The 20776-nt window shown below is 44.5% G+C and overlaps 1 protein-coding gene across 3 annotated transcripts in view; it reads left to right on the top strand.

The window, feature by feature from the left end:
- zfhx4 (zinc finger homeobox 4) overlaps positions 1-20776 on the top strand; it is a 69225-nt gene that overhangs the window by 12580 nt on the left and 35869 nt on the right. For all 3 annotated transcript variants that reach the window (XM_049749946.2, XM_049749945.2, XM_049749944.2), the window contains exons 2-5: positions 5793-8349; positions 8493-8705; positions 8815-9109; positions 10380-10921. In XM_049749946.2, the coding sequence (XP_049605903.1) occupies positions 5839-8349; positions 8493-8705; positions 8815-9109; positions 10380-10921 (3561 nt within the window). In that variant the 5' untranslated portion in view covers positions 5793-5838. The remainder of the gene's footprint in view (positions 1-5792; positions 8350-8492; positions 8706-8814; positions 9110-10379; positions 10922-20776) is intronic.

Raw genomic sequence — 20776 nt, 5'->3', positions numbered from 1 at the left:
AAACTTGAACATAGTTATTTGCCGATGTTTCGTTGAGCTTGTAGTGTGGTCGCTGACTGAGCGCTCCCCTTCCCTCCCCTCCCCTCTCCTCTCCTCTCCATGAACGCAGCTGTTCGCTATCTGCCTTATTCCGGCTCCACTGACTGACTCAACGGCACATTTGAATAACATTCCGAATTTCCCATCAGAACATTTTTCAAAAGTGCCGTTCGTTTGTTCGCAGTGCCGACGCACGCCGTAGCGGATCCAAACGCTGCGTCAGAATTCAGTGCGGCTAAGAATGAGTGCGTAAATGGGTTGGGAGGCCTCGAAAGGCAAACCTCGATATAGCGAGGGAACACTGCATTTCATTTTGCTTTTTCACCGTACTAATGCATTTTGTATTTGACCCAAAAAAATGAAAATGTGACTGACAACTTGAAATTAAGAGGTTTACCACAGGCCTTTGAAGAAATTAGTAGTAGCATTTTCAGGACCTGAAAAACATTTACACAGTAGAATTACAAGAGCTTACTTGACAACCAAACCATAGCAGGGATCGCAAAAAAAACCCCCACCAAACATCCTTGGTGAACAAAACGGTCAAACATTATGAAATAAATACTTTTGGCCTCACGTCTATATCTACACTGCTACCTCCTTTATCTTGGCAGAACTTTTCCACTCTTTGCAAAAAATGCTTTTTATCTTTTTGTTTTTTCTTCCGAAATCAATGAGTCAGAAATACGAGTTGTTTCACAAGTGGGCCAGTTGTGATAGCACAAAACAAGCAAAGAATTTGGGGCTAAGGCTAGTTGATACAGTATAACCGGCCTTTTATATTTGCCAGGTGGATGTGAAATGCCTGCGTCAGAGACTGCACTCTGTGTCTGTCTGCGAGTGTGTGCTCTCCTTGACTGACGTGGACACTGTTTGCTTAACCTCTTCTGCGCTGCACTGCCATGGCCTTGTCAACTTAAGTGTGTGTGCGGGTATTTGTGAGTGTGAGGGAGCAAAGGTAGTTTTCATTTTTTTTTTTAGATATATTCCCAGCAGTTTTTTCGCTAAACAAACCTGCTGAGAGGCTGAGTGAGAGCGTGAGTGGGGTCTGAATCAACACAAATGAGTGATATGTGTTGTTTTTTGCTCCCCCTCGCGCTGGCACATAATTGTGTGCATCCACACACCCCAAGAGAAAACATTTTTGAGAGATTTTTTCCAGGCTCTGTATTTAGCAGGATTAATAATTTGACTTCTCGAATAATCCCACTATGATGTGTGTGTGTGTGTGTTGCTCCACGCTTTAGCTTCATCCAAAAGATAAGGCCATGATTTATGTAACGGCTAAGCTCTTTCATATTGTGTATGTTGTACCTTACAAGAGCATGATGAGCATGCTAGATTAATATTTATTTAGTACGGGCAAATCAAGGATTAAGCAGTCATCGTTTTAGCGCTAATCCACGTCTCTGGTGAGATACAGAGACAAAGACAGGCAGATTACCAACGTGGCACCAAGTCGCAATTAGTTGTCAACTAGAACGAGAAGTGGGCAGAAGATGTGCTAACACATGCGGAAAGACAATTCGCCTTTTGTTTTGTCATGCTCGGCGTTGTTTTCCTACTGCGCCTCCCTCATTAAGAAACTCACATTGACATCAGCAGTCTCTTGCCTGATTCACACTTTGGTGTCTCATGATCTTTCCGCTGTTCACGCATAGGCACTCACACACTCCGGCTGACACACATGCATGAGCAATGAATACTTCTTTCTTAGCGACAAGCACGTGGGAGCAGAGAGATAGCTCACTTGTACCGTGTGAGAGTGCAGGCGTGTTGCAAACTTCCATGTTGAGTCTGCAAATCAAATTACATTCTTTGCTAATTCAGTTAAATCGCTGTGGCGGAGAAGTGGCAAAAAAACATGAGATGAAAGTCATGTTTTTTTTGGGGTTTTTTTTTTACTGGGTGCTGATCTTGTTAGCGCTTTGCATTCAAAGGTGGGTTTTCTTTTTAGGGTTGCATGTTTGTAAAATAATAACTCAATGAGTGTTTTCAATTATAAAAATATGAATAAAAAACAACAAAAGATATCAGCAGATCTGCCCTGATAGTGGCGTTGTTCAAAAATAAACTTTCTTATGCCAAGAAACAGCAAAAACAGGATCATGATGCCGTGTACTAGAGAAGGGGGGTGCCGGATTCGGGATGGCAGGAGGGGGGTTCCAAAGCAGATGTGAGAGAAGCCTTAAAGAAGAGAGCCACATAAAAAAAGATGCACAGACGACTCTTGCTGCGATTAGAGAAAAGACAGGGAGAGCAAAAAGAGAGAGAGAATGCCATCCTTACTTCCCCTTTGCCCTCTTTCCTCTCACTCACCCGGCCGCTGAATGTTAATGGATTTTCTGCCCCCTCGTCCAAACACATACACACACTCTCCAATCCCTCCCCATGGACACTGCTGCATTGTTTGTGGTCGTGCCTCTATTCTTTCAAACTTAATTACCTTCTTGCCTTTTGTGGCATCAGGGGCTGGAAGTTTTTTTTTCTTCTCTGTGGCAGCGGAGGTCGTCACACATTCTTTCGGCTGTGCGTTCCCTTAATCTGGGGGTGGGTGGGCGTTACGAGTGTCGGGGGGGTTATCAGGGTCCAAAGAGGGGAGCTTCTTCTCTGCTCCCGAGGTGGCTCGAGCACACCCCCACCCTCGTGCACGCGTGCATACATGTGCGCAAGTCATAATATTCAGGGCATAGGCTGCCCTTTGTTTGTGCGGTTCATTTCCAATCAACCTTAATTAACTGGAGAGTGTTTCCAGATTGCCAGCAAAAGAAAAATCCCCGCTCCCCCCCCCCCCCCCTCTCCATTCCACCTCCTTTTTACCCTCAGCCTCTGCTGTTTTGAGTTGGAGGACGGAAAGAGGGGAAAAAATTGGAGGCATTAGCTATGTAGATTGGCTTCTCCTTTGATGCTGAGAAAAAATCTTTAGCGAGGGCCGTAATTGCAGACTGTGACCCAGCAGTGTCTGACTATTTATTTGAATGTTTCGGCTTGAGTTCAGTTGGAAATATTGCTGTTTTTTGACACATATTTAGACTGGACTGTGTAAGCTCATTTGGATACAAAATGAAAGCTAGTCAAAGTCGTCTTGATCTGCTCAGCCACCGTCCTAAATATCAGTAATACCTTTGACAGGCCTCAGATTAGAAACAAAATACTTCTTTTGGTTCTTTCTCTTAACTGTTGGAGCGAGGAAGTATCTTGGTTACATTTAGCCCAACAAATGGGCTTCTGAAATCTGACCCCGGGTCAGTTTTTTTGACCCATCCATAAATCTTAAGCCACTGGTGAGCAGGTTTAATTCGGACTTTTTTGGGTTTAGAGGGTTATTTCCGACATCAACCAAGTATTGTCTTTCACTAACAATGAGTTATCAGGTGTGGACCTCAGGGCAGTTTAGTGTCACGTTACCTGAGCATCCAGTCCGGCCAATTTAACTGTCATCAAGTTAAGTGATAGGTCCTGCATACCTGCTCCAGGGGGAAAATAAGGAGCCCCTCAGACCGGCCAACCTTCTTTTTATCCACTTTGTATTTTGTTCGCCATCTTATGCACGGCAAAAAATAAACAGGCCTAATTAGACCCGAGTTGGCCTATTCACGCTCGTGTCAGTTGGAGATGGATGCACAGCTTTTCACAGCAACCTCGGCCTTTGTCTTTGGCTAACGCTAGCTGACATTTTGATAGAAGATTTGGTGCTTGACTGAGGGGCCACATGGTGAGAAAGGATGACCTTCTGGAAGACCTCAAAGATTGCCTATATGGCTACTCCTTTGACTTTTGAATCGAAAGATTCACATGCATTCAAATGAACTCGTTAGACTAAATGGTGGGAAGATGCATCATCTAAAAGCACATTTGCAGAAATCACCTGTCTCCATAAGTGTGCACCACAGTTGGAAATTTGGGCTTAAAACAAATTCCTACAAATGCAGAGGTGACAGTTTGGCGTCACTGTAATTACAGGTTTTATGTGTCACTGGCTGAGACTGCGACTTATGCGTGATAGTGTGACAGGAAGACAAAAGCCGGAGATGACTGTGACTTCAACAGGAGCTCAGTTTGTTTAGTCTGAAATTCACTGTTGTCTTGTTTTTTTTTTTTTTGGTTTGGGCTTTGGTCACATGATGTGATTTATGACAGGCCTCATAACAAACACAGACCAGATCCATTTGCCAACTTTTATGAAAACACGTTTGCCATGTTTGTTTGTTTTCTCTTATATCTAAAATAGGAAAAGTGAGTGACTTCTCTTGTGATTAAAGAACCAAAGTGAAAGAAGAGAAAAGCTTGACAAATTGGGGCGTGGAAAAAAAACTGTTTTAGACATCTCAGATAAATACTGAAAGGCAGATAGATGGAATGGGCTTGTAGAGAAGAAAACCAATGCGGCCAAAAGTCATTGAGCCCTTCTCTCCCATTAGAACATGTGGTGCTCAAGGCTAAAATGTCTGCCTCATTATTTGTCTCTCACTAGATCTGATTTGTCACTTTAATTACCTGATTGTGCCCGACTGAATGTGTGTGTATGTGAGAGCATGGGGACACGCTTAATTAAAAAAAAAAGTAGTGGTCGTTTGTTTCTTTTGCCATTAATCAACCAGGGATACTGCATATATTCATCTTGCTATATACAACTAATACAATACAAGACATGCAGATGTTTTCTAATTGTCGCTTTTGGAGAATGCCAATAGACAGTGGTTATAGGCTGTAGGCAATGTATGCTGCCAAATGATCAAAAACATATTGGCTTATCCTGCAGACATAAGTCCGCATTTAAAAGCGATACATTCATCTTATGTTTGAGTTATAACTTAAGCGGTTGGAGTAGCAAAATAGCAAAGCGTATGTTTTGCTTGCAACGGTTTTACACAAAGCTTGTCAAGAAAACAAATTTTATATTACTATGTCAGTGATTTAAGTGCATGAATGTATTTGTATTTTATTAAGGAATATTATCATGAGTGCATCTCAAGCCATTATTTAAAAAAAAAAAAAAGCCCAACAAGGTGTGATAACGTCATACATTCCTGTGACATAACAGAAAATTATGGCTTGTTTTAACTTGTGGCCATCTTAGAAGGTAAAGCTTGTTGTTTCTAATTTATCAACAATTACACGGGTGTCTTCATATATATATCCGAACCGCAATTTGAATTTTTTAAATAAAACATCATGAGTACATTGAATAGGCTCAACTTTTTACCATGGCTCAAAACATAGCAGAAAAAACCCTAAGATGATTCATACTCATATTATTCCTATTTTCCCTTTAATCTTACGGACTGTATAAAACGGCAGAACCTGAGTGAGACACAGAGAATGAAAACAATTTTCTCTCTTTTAATCTATCACTAGTCTCCATGGAATCATCTCTTGGCTATTTCAGATTAGACCTGATTATATAGTGCATGCACTCACCCACAAACATACACACGTTTGATTTCATTCCTCACGCTTTCACTGTCCCTCCTACTGGCTTTGTTTAGCCTTGGATTGGTACGGATTAATCCTCTAATTGCTTTGTAGCTTTGTGGTGCGGCAGGGAGAGAGTGGCAAAAGCGAGTTAGAATGGAGCAGCAGGTGGATGGATGGATGGGGGTGAAGGTCAACATAGCCCTTTAAAGCTTTGTTTTAATGTCAGCTCATTTACACGATGCTGGTGCTGTAGCAAGTTAAAACAAAGCGCTCATTTGTAACTTTTCGTAGATTTTTTTCACTTACCTCGATGTTTTCCTCTCTACTTTTCTCAGGTCCCTGCTAGGCTGGATGAGATGAGATCCCCATGTAGTGGACGCCATGGCAACTTGTGACTCTCCCCCTATGGTCTCGTCACGGCAGCAGGAACATGGTGGCCAGAGGCTCAGTGCTGCTGAGGACAACTCCGTTGTGGCCATGGAGACTGGTGTCGCCATCAGCAACAATGCCAATAACAACCAAACGTCACCTGTAGCCAGAGAGATGGAGAATGGCCTTGGAGAGCCTACTGTCAGTCCACTGAGGTCCACATCAAGCCTCACCTCTGTCAGTGCAACCATTGACTCTATTGCAGAACAGAGTCGGAGAGAAAGCTTTACAACCGGTAACAAAGGGATTGTTACTGGGACTTTACCAGGAGGAGGAGGAGGAGGAGGAGCAGCTTTGGGTTCAGACTGTTCTGCCCCTGCCACATCTCCCGTGGCACCGGCAAAGGAGATCCCTTGCAACGAATGTTCCGGCTCCTTCTCCAGTTTACAAAAATATATGGAGCACCACTGCCCCAACGGCCGACTGCCTACCGCCGGAGGTCACGAAGATGCTGACGAGATCGAAGGCATGGTAGAGGAGGAGAGTGAAGACGATGGAGAGCGTGTGGGGTGTGCGGTCGATGGAGGGGAAATAAACAGCGAGATGGAAGAGGAGAGCGATGTGGAGAACCTGTGCGGTGAGATCATCTACCAGCCGGATGGCTCTGCCTTCATCGTGGAGGACTCCAAAGAGCAGCGTGGCAACCAGGAAGAGCTCCCCGGGGCTCTCCACTTCAGGGGCCTGCTATCCTCCCAGACCTTCCCTAACGCCCAGACTGCCACTGGCCAAAGTGGTCTGGGTCAAGGGGTGGAGCGGTTGGAGCAGCCTGCTGCACCCATGTCCTTCTTTCCCCAGATCATTAACTCCTTCCACATCGCATCATCCTTGGGAAGTAAATCGTTGGTGGCCGACCCCCCCTCCATATCAAATACCTCAACTGGAGGGCGGGCTGGCGCTAGTCCTGTGTTGCACAGTTTTCGTGTTTATGACCTCCGCCACAAGAATGACAAAGACTATTTGACGGGGGACGGTGCAGCCAAAAACTCCTGTGTGTCCAAAGATGTCCCCAACAATGTGGACTTATCCAAATTTGAGGGCTGTGTGGCCGACGGGCGGCGGAAGCCAGTGCTCATGTGTTTCCTGTGCAAGCTCTCATTTGGCTATAGCCGGTCATTTGTGACACATGCTGTCCATGACCACCGTATGACCCTGAATGAGCAGGAGCAGAAGCTGCTGAGCAACAAGCGTGTTTCTGCTATCATACAGGGCATCGGCAAGGACAAAGAACCTCTTATAAGCTTTCTGGAACCAAAAAAAACCCCTGTATCTGTGCTATCCCACTTTCCCACACCTGCCAACTTCCTAGGGCCAGACACCGGGCTCCGTGGCTTGTGGAACGCTTTTCACAGTAGTGGGGAGAATGCCGAGTCCCTCCAGGCAGGCTTTGCCTTCCTGAAGGGCAGTGCCAGCAGCTCCTCCAATGACCAAAATCCCAGATCCCAAAGCATGCCAAAGGCTGAGACCAACCCAAACCTCGGGGGTGGGGCTGGTGCCCATAGAACCTCCAGTGGAAGTTCTGCTGCTGCTGCTGCTGCTGCTGCTGCTGCTGCCACTGGGGGCAACCTGGATGGCCGGAACTCTGATCTTGACAGTAAGGGTCACATTAGGGACACATGCACTTTGCAACCCAATGGGCCGGACCTGAGCCACTACCCGCCCATCAAGCGGGAGCCCGGTGCAGTGGGAGAACAAAGTCCAGAGCAGGATGAGGACAGTTACTCCAACGGTGGCGGAGAAGAAATTGAGGCAGAGGATGAAGAGGAGCAGGCAATGAGTGTAGTTATCAAAGACCAGAGGGCCAACAGCACCAGTAGCAAAGATTTCCCTCTCTTAAACCAAAGTATTTCCCCTCTTTCCAACAGTGTGCTAATGTTTAACAGCGACAGCAAAGGTCCCGCAACCACCTCCTCTTCCTCCCTGCCGATGTGTGAGAAGCTGGAGATGGAAAAGACTCGTCTGTCCGTTGCCCTGGCTGCTGCCAGAGAGCGGGAGAGCAGCAATGACTCAACCAATGAAGTTCTCATGGGACGGGACGGCTCATCACCGTCATCCCATCCCCTTGACATGATATTGATGCGGAGGGATGACGAGAGTCCTGGACCTCCTCATCCACACCCTGGAAATCCCAGTACCCCTGGCACCCCAGGTACACCTGGTACCCCAGGTCCAGGTGAAGGGTCACCGGGAAGTGGTGTCGAGTGCCCAAAGTGCGACACGGTCTTGGGATCCTCGCGTTCTCTTGGGGGCCACATGACTATGATGCATTCACGGAACTCCTGCAAGACGCTCAAGTGTCCCAAGTGTAACTGGCACTACAAGTATCAGCAGACACTAGACGCTCATATGAAGGAAAAACATCCAGAATCCGGAGGATCGTGCGTTTACTGCCGTACGGGACAGCCTCACCCTCGTTTAGCCAGAGGGGAAAGCTATACCTGTGGATACAAGCCTTTCCGCTGTGAGGTCTGTCCAATTTTACATCATTGTCTTTTGTGTGTCTGACAAGGACATGATTACAGGGGGGCAATTCTTAAAACTGCACACACTGTAAATTGTGTCACTTGTCATAGAGTATCTTGTATTTAGTAACCAATCTTCCGTTTTAGGTATGCAACTACTCAACCACCACCAAAGGCAACCTTAGCATCCATATGCAGTCGGACAAGCATCTGAACAATGTCCAAACACTCCAGAATGGGGGAAGTGAGGCACAATACAACCACAACCATGCCAACCCTGTAGTTAGTACGGGTCTCGGTGGCGGCTGTGGAGCACCCTCGCCATCCAAGCCCAAACAGAAGCCGACTTGGCGATGTGAGGTAAGCAGACAAAGGAAACCTAAATAGAGCAGCAGGACAAATAGTTTCAATTTTGTTAGATGCTGATTAAATAGATCTTATGACATATAGAGAATCTTTCTTCCTGCAGGTTTGCGACTATGAGACAAACGTGGCCCGAAACCTGCGAATTCATATGACGAGTGAGAAACACATGCACAACATGATGCTGCTGCAGCAGAACATGAAGCAGATCCAGCACAGTCTTCATTTAGGGCTGGCACCAGCTGAGGCTGAGCTTTACCAGTATTATCTGGCTCAAAACATCGGCCTGGCCGGTGTCAAACTGGAGAACCCCGGTGGCGGCGGAGGCCCGGACGCCCAGATGATGATCAACCCCTTCCAGCTCGATGCTGCGACGGCAAATGCTCTTGGATCTGGTCTTGGTGAGTCAAGCATGAATTCAAAAAGTCATCTTTACATATTTGGAGGTAAACGTATAGAGTCAGACTAAAATAATGGATATTTTTTATGCACCTAAGGGTGAATCAACATTTAATTGGAACTTAACAATAGGAAGTGTTATCTGTGCTGTCCTTTTTAGAAATATCTGTTATCGTCTTTGGGTTTCTGTGTATCTATATTGTTCTTCCTTCTTTTCTTGACTGCCCCTCCATCTCTTTTCCCTTATCTCTTCTCTCATATTGTCTCTCTGTCAATGTCTCCTTACTTTGACCCCACACTGATTAAAAAGATGATTATGAGACGCCACCCGAGAATTATTCTTAATCTTTCATTTGTAATTTTCTTAAATCAGCTTAATCCTTGCCACCATACACACTACCCCACCTTTCAACACCCCAGAGAGAGCGCACATGCGCGTACACACACGCACACACACACACACTTGCACGCAGCAGGAAGTGGATTCCTGTAGGAGTGAGCGAGATTTAACAATGACCCTGCGGTGTTACACACACTCCCACTGCCAGTGTTGAGGTCACAGCCCAGCCAGCAGATGTAGTCGGAGTGATTTACACTGATAACACCAAGCTCCCTATCGTGAGCGCAGCTGTACGTAGGTTTAGATTGTTTTATATTCAAATACTAAAGAGGCTCATCGGGAATACGCGGTAGATTTCCTTAATAGAGCTCTATTTGTCGTTTTTGTGTTAAATTGTGTTAAAACAGACATTGCATGAATGGAGGGTCAATGAAGGGATCACACAAAATAATTTGCTAGATTTCTTTGGTTGGCAGATTTTTTATTTTTATTCATTTCCCAGGTCTTGTTGGGCGAAGAAAGAGATAATGTTCATTCTTTTCACATCTTTGTGTGTGCGTAGATGAGAGAAAATCCCGCACTTTAAAAGCGTTGTCCCACCACTGCTGAGAGGAGTAATTAAAGCTACCTGATGAGCGAGTTAGCAAGTTGAAAAGGATGATTGTAATTGATCCTGATTCAATCCTATTAGGGCTTTTTTATAGACGGGACTTTGTAAGGAGCCCTTGTCGCCTGCGAGGCTTTATTTTATCAAATCCTTTTGTGTAAAAGAAGCCGGCATGGAGGACTCCATTCTCCCTCCCCGTCTTTTTCTCAGTGCTTTCTCCAAATTAATTTCCATGGCCTTTTATATTTGTGTTGTTCTACACAATTCTCCCTGTTTCATCTTGATCTTATTGTTAATATCCCCTTCCCGTTCACTCTCTTTGTAGTGAACAGTGACCTATCATCGGAATTGCGTCTGGCCAGCGGTCAGCTGATGGCTGACGACCTCTCGCTGGTGTCCTCAGGTGGAATGGGGAGCATGTCCTCAGTGGACCCTTCCCTCTCCTCCCTGTCACCGCCTATTAGTGACCCCTCGCTGCGCCTGTACCAGTGCGCCGTGTGCAACTGCTACTCCACCGACAGCCTGGAGGCTCTTAATGCCCACATCAACACGGAACGTTCGCTGCCGGAGGAGGAGTGGCGCTGCGTGGTCGGCGACGTCTACCAGTGCAAGCTGTGTAGCTACAACACGCAGCTCAAGGCCAACTTTCAGCTCCACTGCAAGACGGACAAGCACATGCAGAAGCACCAGCTGGTGGCCCACATCAAGGAGGGAGGCAAGGCCAACCAGTGGAGATTAAAGTGTGTGGCCATCGGCAACCCTGTGCACCTCAAGTGCAACGCTTGTGACTACAATACCAATAGCGTGGATAAACTGAGGCTACACACCACCAATCAGAGGCATGAGGCCGCCATCCGACTTTACAAGGTAAAAATGCTCCCATCTTATCTCGGTGTTTCGTGCATCGTATCACATAGCAATCAAAACGCTCCTATAGGGGGAACGAGATGCAATCAAGCCAAGTTTAGAGTCTGAATGTTTTTGTGTGTTCCTACGAACTGAGACTATCAGCGCAAGTATATACAAAAAAACCTTCCCATGAGAATGGAATTACAGATATAAAAAAGGTCACTGTGTGAACGTACCAGAATGATTCCAATCAGTTAAGAGCACATTTCCTGCTGGCATTGCTGTTGCTGTTAATTACCCACGTGTTTCAAATTCTTCAGCTTAACATATCACTTGGAAATAATTTCAGTCTTTGTTTTTATATTAGTAATGTAGTTTTCTTTCAAAGCTCCAATACAGTGCTAGTTATTAAAAAAAAAAAAGGTTAGGAAAAGGGTGTATTATTTTTAAAGCAGAAAATATATTTTAAAAATATATTGTAAAACTGTATACATAGAATTGAGTTTGCCTAAAATGTCAGGAGCATTTCTAGGAGTCAGAGCTCCATGCACTGCCCCCCCCCAATTCCCCCCCCCCCCCCCCCCCCCTGCGTGTAGATACTAAGCGATACTTTTGTAAGGTGAGTCACATGCTGACTTGATATACCCTGTTGACGTAGAGTGGCATTAGATTAAGACAAACAATAAAGTTAATAAATAGCATTGAAGTGCAGCAATTCATGCGAAACACTCAGATGATAACGAATGCATAGCAAAATAAACTTCTCAGAATTGACTTGAAATGTGAAACTGATTCCGAATCGAATTGATTGCCCTTCTTAGGAAAGCCTGTCTACATTGAAGCACACACACCCTCCACTCTCCAAAGAACACTTAATCGGGATAATTATTGATTTTTCAAAACTAGAAAAGCAGGTCGGACCAACATTCAATATAAAAAGGCCTTTTTTTTTGTAAAAGCACTTCTATTTGAGTCCCTTTTCCCTCCCTCAAGATATTCCACTCAAGCAAGGCAGTGTCTTTTAAGGATGGCAAGTGAGGGCCAGCCCAATGCCCGCTCTGTGCACCCTGAGCACGCCAATACCTCATCTACCCACCCACCGACCCCTACAGGCCTCAACAAATGTGTTGCACAGATGAGGCTTTTAATGCCTCTGGCACAAGTCCCAATATTTTACCCTTGGACATGTGGTACATGTGCTAGTAAAGCCAAGCAAGTGGGAGAGAAGGCGGCGATTGGTAGAACTGAAGTTGAGGGAAAAAAATCATTTCTTTTATTTGACCAGGAAAAAAAAAAACACACCTCGTCTTTCATGTATTGGCAGAGGTGAAAAGCACATGGGAATGGAGGTAGCTTGGCCCGGCGCATAAAAGATCCGAGTGTTGACGACTTTACCATCTGTTTTTTTGGAAACACAGAAAATCTTTATGGCACGGAAAACCATTTGAAGACACAAAACAAAAAGCATATTCAGGAGATTTTATGACCGCTTTGTAGCAGGGATGGAACACTTCTAAGGGGAATTTGAAAGTGTCTTATTTTCCAGACTTTGTAAAAGAGAGAGACAAATGACATTTGCAGCACATAGACATGAAGTAAACGGGTGTCCTGGGAATGGCAAGTGTCGGGAGTCATAGGCCTCATTTGAAGAAGGGAAGGGAAGGGGAGGGAAAAAAACGCTTTTAGCTGGTTCTGAGGAGAGAATTTTTTCTATCTACCGTTATTTTGGAGTATAAAAGCTGAAAATTGATAGAGTTATTGTGTTCAGACATCTTTTTGTTTTGGTTTAAAACAATCGTCATAGCTTGTTCACAGTTTCAACACTCAAGACTTCGGCGGAGCAAATAAATTCCATCCATCCATCCATCCATCCATTTATGCTCGATAAATTACAGTAAGAATTGGCACAATACTCCATAAGAATTTTGCCAAGTGCATGGAATTAAATGTTGATCAATTGGGCCTTGAGTTCATTTCCTAGACAAAATACTATAATGCGGTCTGACGGACTTAGTCGGCAATAAAGCAGAATGTGACATCTGGTTTGGGATGTTGAGCTCATACATCCTGTGGCAACATAATTCTGGTCAATACAACACTGGCATGCAACACAAGTTCAAAGCTTTGGTTCCAGCAATCCTATTAAAAACCATGCTTTATTTTTTTTTTATTCTTATCCCCCTTGATTGAGCGAGGGAATTTGGTCAACTGCCTATCCCTGATCCAAACAAATAATTTGAAATTTCTTAGAAAGTGGGACTAGTTATGATATAAGTTCCACTTATTATTACCAAACTGGAGTATTAGCACAGTTTTTGCACGTATGTTGTGCCAGTAGCCTGTGTGGTTAGTCGAACATTAAACACCGTCCTAGCATAGCATGTCTGTCGCTGGCCAGAATTTGTGTTTAGCTTAGTATTGAATATGATGATGTATGGTTTCGTTTATGATTTGTAATAACAAACAGTGGCCTTTAATACGCGCAGGAGACGGGAGTAAATCTGTCAGTGCCATTCACAAGTGTAGCAGGGCTAAGTAGGGGGGGTCAGTTTGAAGCCAGTACGTGTGTGTGTCCGCTGGGCTTTGAGGTTGCGATCAGGGCTGTGCCCTTGGGTCATTAGGAGTGGAGAATGTTCATGGTCAATGTTGCATGGTCAGGGACCACACACACACACACACACATGCACACACAAACACAGACACACTGTCTCATAGGCCATAGCACCTGTTTCTCAGATGGCTGTCTGAATAAATCTTCAACTGTCCTCAGTCGCCATTACCCCTCCCCTGTCCGTCCCGCTGTCTGCCTGCCTGTCTGTCTGTCTGTCCAGTTTTCCGTCATTATCCAAGCAAAAATGGACATCCGGGATTCACCGCGCATTTCCATATTTCTGTTTTTCTTTTCATTATTTTCCCATTCGTCTTCCTGTCCCCTGTGTCCTTTGTTGAACTCGGCTTTAAAAAGCTCAACATTTTTATGGGCGACGTGGAAAAAAAGGGCAAAGAACATCTAGCTTGAACGCCCTCTGGTATATAGATGTCGCCGTATACTCACTTTTTCTTTGTCCGCACTTTGAGAAAGTGTCGACATAATTCCCCTGGCCAGCAAGAGGTGCCAATTAGACAAGAGCATGCATTTGGCTTTTTTCATCATCATCAAGTCTTCCTATCTTATTTATATGTTTGCCTTTCTCGCCTACATATTGTGTTCAGCCCATCTCTTTAGAATGCAGATGGCTCGGTTTATGCATTTGTGCCATTAAGTCAAGCGCTGTGCCTTGGCTATTAGCGAGGGTCAATCCTTCCCACTCTCATTTGAAAATCAAATATCTCAATATATATGCAGCCCAAATTATCGGACTGTCATTTGGACCAGTGTGATGGGGAAATAGACAGGAGATTGACTTCTGTAGATTTGCATAAAAACCCATTGTGTTGGTCCTCAGGAATAGTAAAGAGTCAGATCTATTTCAAATGCATGACACCATTTATGACACCGTCCCTCGCTCATGCTCATGCCGAGGCGTAGCGTTGCATATATTCATGGAGGCGTATTTATATCTGCAGTTAAGTTCCTGGTTTAACCGTGCTCTCCATTATGAAGTCTTCCCACTTGAGCCGCCATCCGCTTGATCGTCGCATCTCCTCTCTGCCATTATCTCAAACAGTTGTTATTCTTCCGCTCGCCGATTGAGCATCGAGTCATGTCACGATGCGGCCCCGTTAGCCGACGTACCTCACCCTCCGTCCCTTCATCTTTCACCTCCTCATCCCCTCGCCTTTCACCTGTCGCCATTATAATGGATATCTATGAGAGCTTCGACTGAAGTGGGGGAGGGTGACGGCTAATTAAAGCGTAAATGCAGGTGCTTGTGTGCATGTGTGTGTACACTGTGGCTTTGTGTGCTTGAGTGGACAGCCTTTATCCCTCAATAATCCTCCTCGATATTAATAAGAGTTCCTCCTTTCCTGGCTTCAACCAGATGGTTAGCAGAGCTTTAGTGTGTATGACTTTATGAGTGTGTATTGTGTTTGCAATCCAGTCTTTGCTGACAGATTGCAATTCATGCATCATGTTCAGAACCACAATTCCTTTAATTGAATACAATCCTTTAATTTTCCCAGAAATCAACAACGCGTCTTATAATCTGGTTTTCCTCATCGTCCCTCAAATACGGTATCTAGTAGGAAAGGGTCCAATAAAGACAATCTTGGTCCTAAAGTAAGGAAAGTTGGTAGGGCAGTTTTTGTGTTTCACTAAAGAATATAATAATCAGTGGATTGAATCCCTTATCTTGACAAAATTAGTGGCGGTAAAGTAGACATCCTATTTGGCAATATAGGTTTTTATTTAGACCTTCGCTTCCCACACTTTTCTCCTCTTGTGAAACCATCAAATATTGATGTGGACAAAGTTGAGCTGAAATACTCCTCAACGCCCGTACCAAATCAATAATCAATCGATTTGGAGGTAATTGTGCCTCCCTTGGACCGGTCCCAAGTCTCTCTCTCGCTCTCACACGCGCTCTCTGTCATTATCAGCATGTGGCCCAGTATTCGGCATTTCAGCATTCCAGCTCTAATTGATTTTAACCATTAGGTGCTCAGTGAATAGATAAGTAGTGGGAGATATTCGATTATATGGTGGAAGAGAGAGGCGGGAATGAAAAGAGAGCTAGAAGGCTTGAGGGATGGTGTTGGTGGAAGGAGGGGCAAGAGGAACCGGCTTGTCCTGCCGGTCCGTCCACCTTTACTCACTGGCCCCCTATGCTCCCTGCAGAAGCACAATGCTCCTGACCTCCTGTGAGTTCAAGCAGCTTAGGTTCTGTGAGGTAATCCTTAATGCTTTGAAATAGACCTGATAGAAGCCCACTTACTTGTTCGGGATTAATGTGGGTCGAATGACTGGGGGGGAGGTTGGGGGGTTGATTCGTTGGTTTTATGGACATTTAGGAATAATCACTTTCACAATTAATTACGATTGAGTGGTGGATTCTTTTTAATTTAAGTGGAAAGATGAGACTTGAGATATGTTGTTCTCACCCAATTTGAGCAGGATTTGGTGCTGTAGTAATTATTAAAAAGTGGTTTTGGGATATGTTGATGACATTTTGAAATTAGAAAATTCCAGAGGAAATTTTGAACCTTGCAAGTCCAAGATGTGCTGGGCTTGCACATTAGCTCCAATGCTAACATAGTTACTGTTCTTACACTAACACTTAGCCCAGAATTATCACCGCATCATGTTTTCCATGCTAGTGCTGAGTGCACAACTTTGTGTGTGAGGTCTTACCAATTCATTTTATTTTGCGCTGCTACGTATTGTTGACCGATCAACAGTATCCTTGTTCAATCGACGTGCATTCTCTGCAAAGGCAACGTGACGCTGCTTAATTGTACACTTTCTCGATTCTTCCTCCTCTCCAGTCGAGCAGGAGTCTAGGCTAGCGAGCGAACTAGGCGGTAGGGGGTTGGTGGGGGAACAAAGGCAAACATTTGAGTAATCTTCAAAGAGTCCATTGGTATGTTGAGTGGACGCTGGTATGTCGACTACGACCGAGGCTTTTTCAAGGGAAAACAATATCCTTCCTTTACACGCCGGGGCCTTGGCAAACACCGCCAGTCAGGCAAGTCTACCCTATGGTGCCGCCGCTATCATCTTCCTGATCCACCACGGTAGCTTCCTCCATATTTGAGAGAGAGCAGCATTGACTTTATGGGGTTATACAGAGCAAATCGGGTTGTTGAGAATGTGGTCGGTTGAGTTTACGTGACGTGTCAGTAATTGTTACACGAATGATCTATGGACTTGCAGACACACATTCTCTATTTTAGTCTGTGCTCACTGATAAGTATGCAGACTAAGGTGCTTGGAGCGTTATAAGTGAGAAGACAAGGACCAAGCGGACCATCTTTCCAAGGCACACGAAACAACAAGGGCTCGTTTTGAATCAAGATTGAAAGGTGTGATTCAAGTATGTCATGTGCAAAGTGTTAGTGCATGATGAGAGCCTTATTTAATTACTGCACTTCTTAGAGGAAAGAGACAGGCAGTCTGACATTTTGTGACAGTTTCAAAATGACTCTCTTGTCCTGTAATCACCACCCGATTTCTCACGAGGATCCACGCCAGGGATAATTTCGCCCATTTCTCTTTCATTAGCACGACTCTCGGTATTAGACGTGTTTTGTTCCCTGTACCTTTTGTTTTGTGCTAAGTGAAACCATGTGACAGGGTAGGGGCTAACTGGAAAACAATACTCCCTTCACAGGCTCAGGAATGTGTAATTAGTGATTTGAAGCCGACGACGCTTGTCTAGATTCTTCCCAATCCTTCTCTCCCCTTCTGTCTCATGTTCTTTTGTTCTCACCACTTATAGTTTCTTGCACTCTTTGTCTCTCAAACCAATTGGTTAGTTTGCCTTGCCATGCGTTTTCAACATTCCTTTTGTCTAACTGTCAGTAATGGATTTTTTTTATTTTTTCTGCAAGCATGCATCATGTAGAGGGCATAGAAAACCAAACTTGGCAAAAATAAAAATAAAACACGCAGCCCCTCCCGGCGCCGAAATTATTTTCCCTTCTCTTTCGGTTTTAGTTAAATATAACAACATCAGTGTAGTACAAACCTCTTTGATGGTACCAAGCAATTAGCCAAAGCCCCAGATTTCCATTCCTTTTATTTTTGTTTTTCTTGACGTCTCTCACAGATCCTGTCAATTAGCCCTTGCCTTGATTTTCACCCAAAGCATCTTTGCATGTTAGGAAAACTGGAAAATGATTAACCCTGCCCAAGAGCGTGTTAGCATTTGCTCAGAATCCCTCCGCCTTGCATTTCATTCGGGGGAAAAAAAAGACATAATCCGGTGAGCATGTTAGCATTTCAGCCATCTTGATCTTGGCGATTTATGATTTCTGTCTCCATTGTGAGATGACGGAGAAGATGGCTCAGGGATATGGGGAGGTCTGGTTAGAGTCACCTGGCAGCAATGGAGACAAGCGGGAGCTTTTAGACCCTAATGGGTTAAGGTCAGGATAGCTAATAGGGAATAAGTGGCTGAGCCTTGCTGTCTAAATCTAATGCTAATGTAAATACTCATCCATTTTGGTGGGGGTGGAGGTAAACTGGCTTTTAAGACACCTAACACACGCACACACATGACGCACCGCACACACACATATGCGCTGATGAGTAAGTAAGCCCGCTTCTGGCGTCTGTGTTTCTCTGAGTCTGTTATTCCCAACTGCTGGCTCAGTACAATGTAAAATATGTGTGACTAGGCTTCATTGACTAAAACCAGAAGAAATGGATCATGTAAATCCTTAGCAAGGCAGTTTGTCTCCTCCTTTTGTGAGGGGGTTGGGGGGGGGGGGGGTGATGGAGGGGTGGGCTTGTGTAAGGGAGAGAGAAAAAAAACGAGAGCTCTGGAGACTGAAGTGATTTTTCCAAGAAAGGGGGGCCAGGAAGGTCAGGAAGCTGTGAACTTCAGATTGACCTTTGGCCCATATGTCAGCTATACTTACATCACTACCGCAAGTGTGTAAAATGTATGCATGTGTGTGGAAGTGAGTGAAAAGGAAATCCGGTTGGTAGGCCTGGGGAGTTATATTATTTTTCCCAAAGCTTTATCGCCTTTACGTCCTCATTGTGTCTGCTGACAAGTAGCAAAGAGTAAAGGCAGAATGGAGAGAGAGAGAGAGAGAGAGAGAGAAAGAGCGAACGAGGGTGAGTGCATACTAGAAGATGGATGGCAGGAGGCTTTATATGAAAGACTCAGTGTGATAATTCATTTATTTGCCTTGGCAGCCATTATGCAATGGATGCTTATTATTATTGGGTGACCTTAGCTAAGCTCGCCCACGGGCCCTCATGCACCTCATAGACGGGCCTCAGAGCTGTGATTACACGGGACGGCCATCAGCCAGGACTGAAACACAGGAGAAGCAATTTAGTTTGAGGAAATATTTTTCTTAGCTTTTATGATAGTGGAAGCTTTGCAAGCAAAACAAGGAAAGAAGATCAGCAAGAAGGAAAATGTTTTTTTTATTATTACTATTTAAGCTTTTCTTTTTATATATAGTTTTAAGCATGGCAGGTATACAAAAGGACCTTTTCATAGTTATTTGTGTATTTCTATGTAGTTCATATTTTTTAAATGTTAAGTGTACAACATTTTATCTTTCTCTAATTGTACTACATGTTTGTTTATCAAACAAATTATACTTTTAATTTCAATCAGCGTCATTTATTTTATTGGTTGAACACAAGGGAAATAAGATGGCACCTACCTGGCGCCCTCAGCTTTTTTTTTTTTTTTTAGCACTGCAGATTCATCAGCAGTGATCTTGCAATTCACTTGTTTTTGTCCTGCGGGCTGAAGATGGTAGCACAGGTTGGAATTCCACACTTGGCAGTCTTCCAGGCAGCGCTGCTATGTGTTTAAAATACTTTCAAGGAACAAAACATGCTTTTGTTGTTTGCTGGGCCAAGTGGGACTGTTTTTGTCTCGGGTGGCTCCCGGGGGCCCGTGGGATAGCGCCGGAAGCCGGTGGCGCTCCACATAGCTAACTATCGGCTCGTCGCTCCCTCTAAAAAACAACCGTAAAATAATATAAAGATGTTTTTCTTGTCGCAGTGAGAGGGGGAGAAGTTTGCATGTGGGCATACATAGATGTAAAACATGTATGCACATGCTCTGACACACTCATAGCGGTTATTAAGACATAGCCGGTATAGCACTACGTGTTCATTAGTGGCCTGCTTCTGCACTTAATGACAGGAAAGAGTCATGTTTGTGAACACCCTAATTTGTCATTTGGTTTATGGAGGAAATAGCGAGCCTTCTGCTTTTGAAATATTTTTGTCGTTACAAGTTTGCGAGCACAATCGGAGCCAAAGACAAAAAAAAAGAGAAGCACACAATTGAAATGATATAGGCAGACACAAAAACACACGCCAAATGAAAAAAAAAAAAAAAGTTCTCTGGAAATGACTGATGCGTAAACACACACGCACACACACACTCGAGGAGAAAGATAAAAGAAGTTTTTGCAGGGATGTATTTTGCCTCGCCTTATTAAGAATTCAGTTAATGAGACAGCTTTGCCACCACAGACAGAACAAATGAATGTGATGCGGCGCGGCGCGGCCGCTTCCCCTCCCCGCAAACCGAGCGATTGCGTGCTGTGGTGTGTGTGTACTTGTGTTTGTGTGTGCCAGAAAGGTGTTTTGTAAACATCTCATTCAGAATAATGAATGTAGTCCTCTGTCAGACTCTCGCACACACATACACCACACGGGAGCTTCCCACACCTGTCAAATTAACTCTCCTCCACCCTTTCCCAATTTCCGTGCGTGTGTGTGTACGTGTTTTATGGACAAGGCTGACAATGTTGTGTTTTTGACAAATAAACAGTAAGTCCCCCGTGTGGTAATTTGCATTCCATGTGAAGGGGATGGGGTGGGGGGGGGGGGGGGGTGATGAGAGCGTGCACATCCGCCACCATCCAGAGAGGTGTGTGTGCAACATTACGGGCTACTCATGACAGGGGGCTGTTTATGAGCTTGATTGGCCCACCGGGAATGTTAGCTTATTTGGTTGTTTGCCAAACACTAATTCCCAACAATTAACCACCACCAGGAGCTGTGATGAGGGCGCCATAAGCAACAAGGAGGTGTGAGTGTTTTTGCAATTATGTGGAGCCGCATAGACAATAACGTGCTTAATGCTTATGCGTGTTAATTCAAAGTGCTCCCCTGAGGATTTGGTAGAAAATTGTTGTATATAATGCTGGTATGTTGCATGTTGAGTGTATTTCAGCAACAAAAAAAAAAGCTCAAATATGACTTTCTTGTCTAGATAGAAATAGAAA

Source organism: Syngnathus scovelli, chromosome 18 (genome assembly GCF_024217435.2).
Source record: "Syngnathus scovelli strain Florida chromosome 18, RoL_Ssco_1.2, whole genome shotgun sequence".
Lineage (NCBI taxonomy): Eukaryota > Metazoa > Chordata > Actinopteri > Syngnathiformes > Syngnathidae > Syngnathus > Syngnathus scovelli.
The sequence above is the reverse complement of the archived record's forward strand: the minus strand, read 5'-3'. Positions and strand labels throughout refer to the sequence as shown.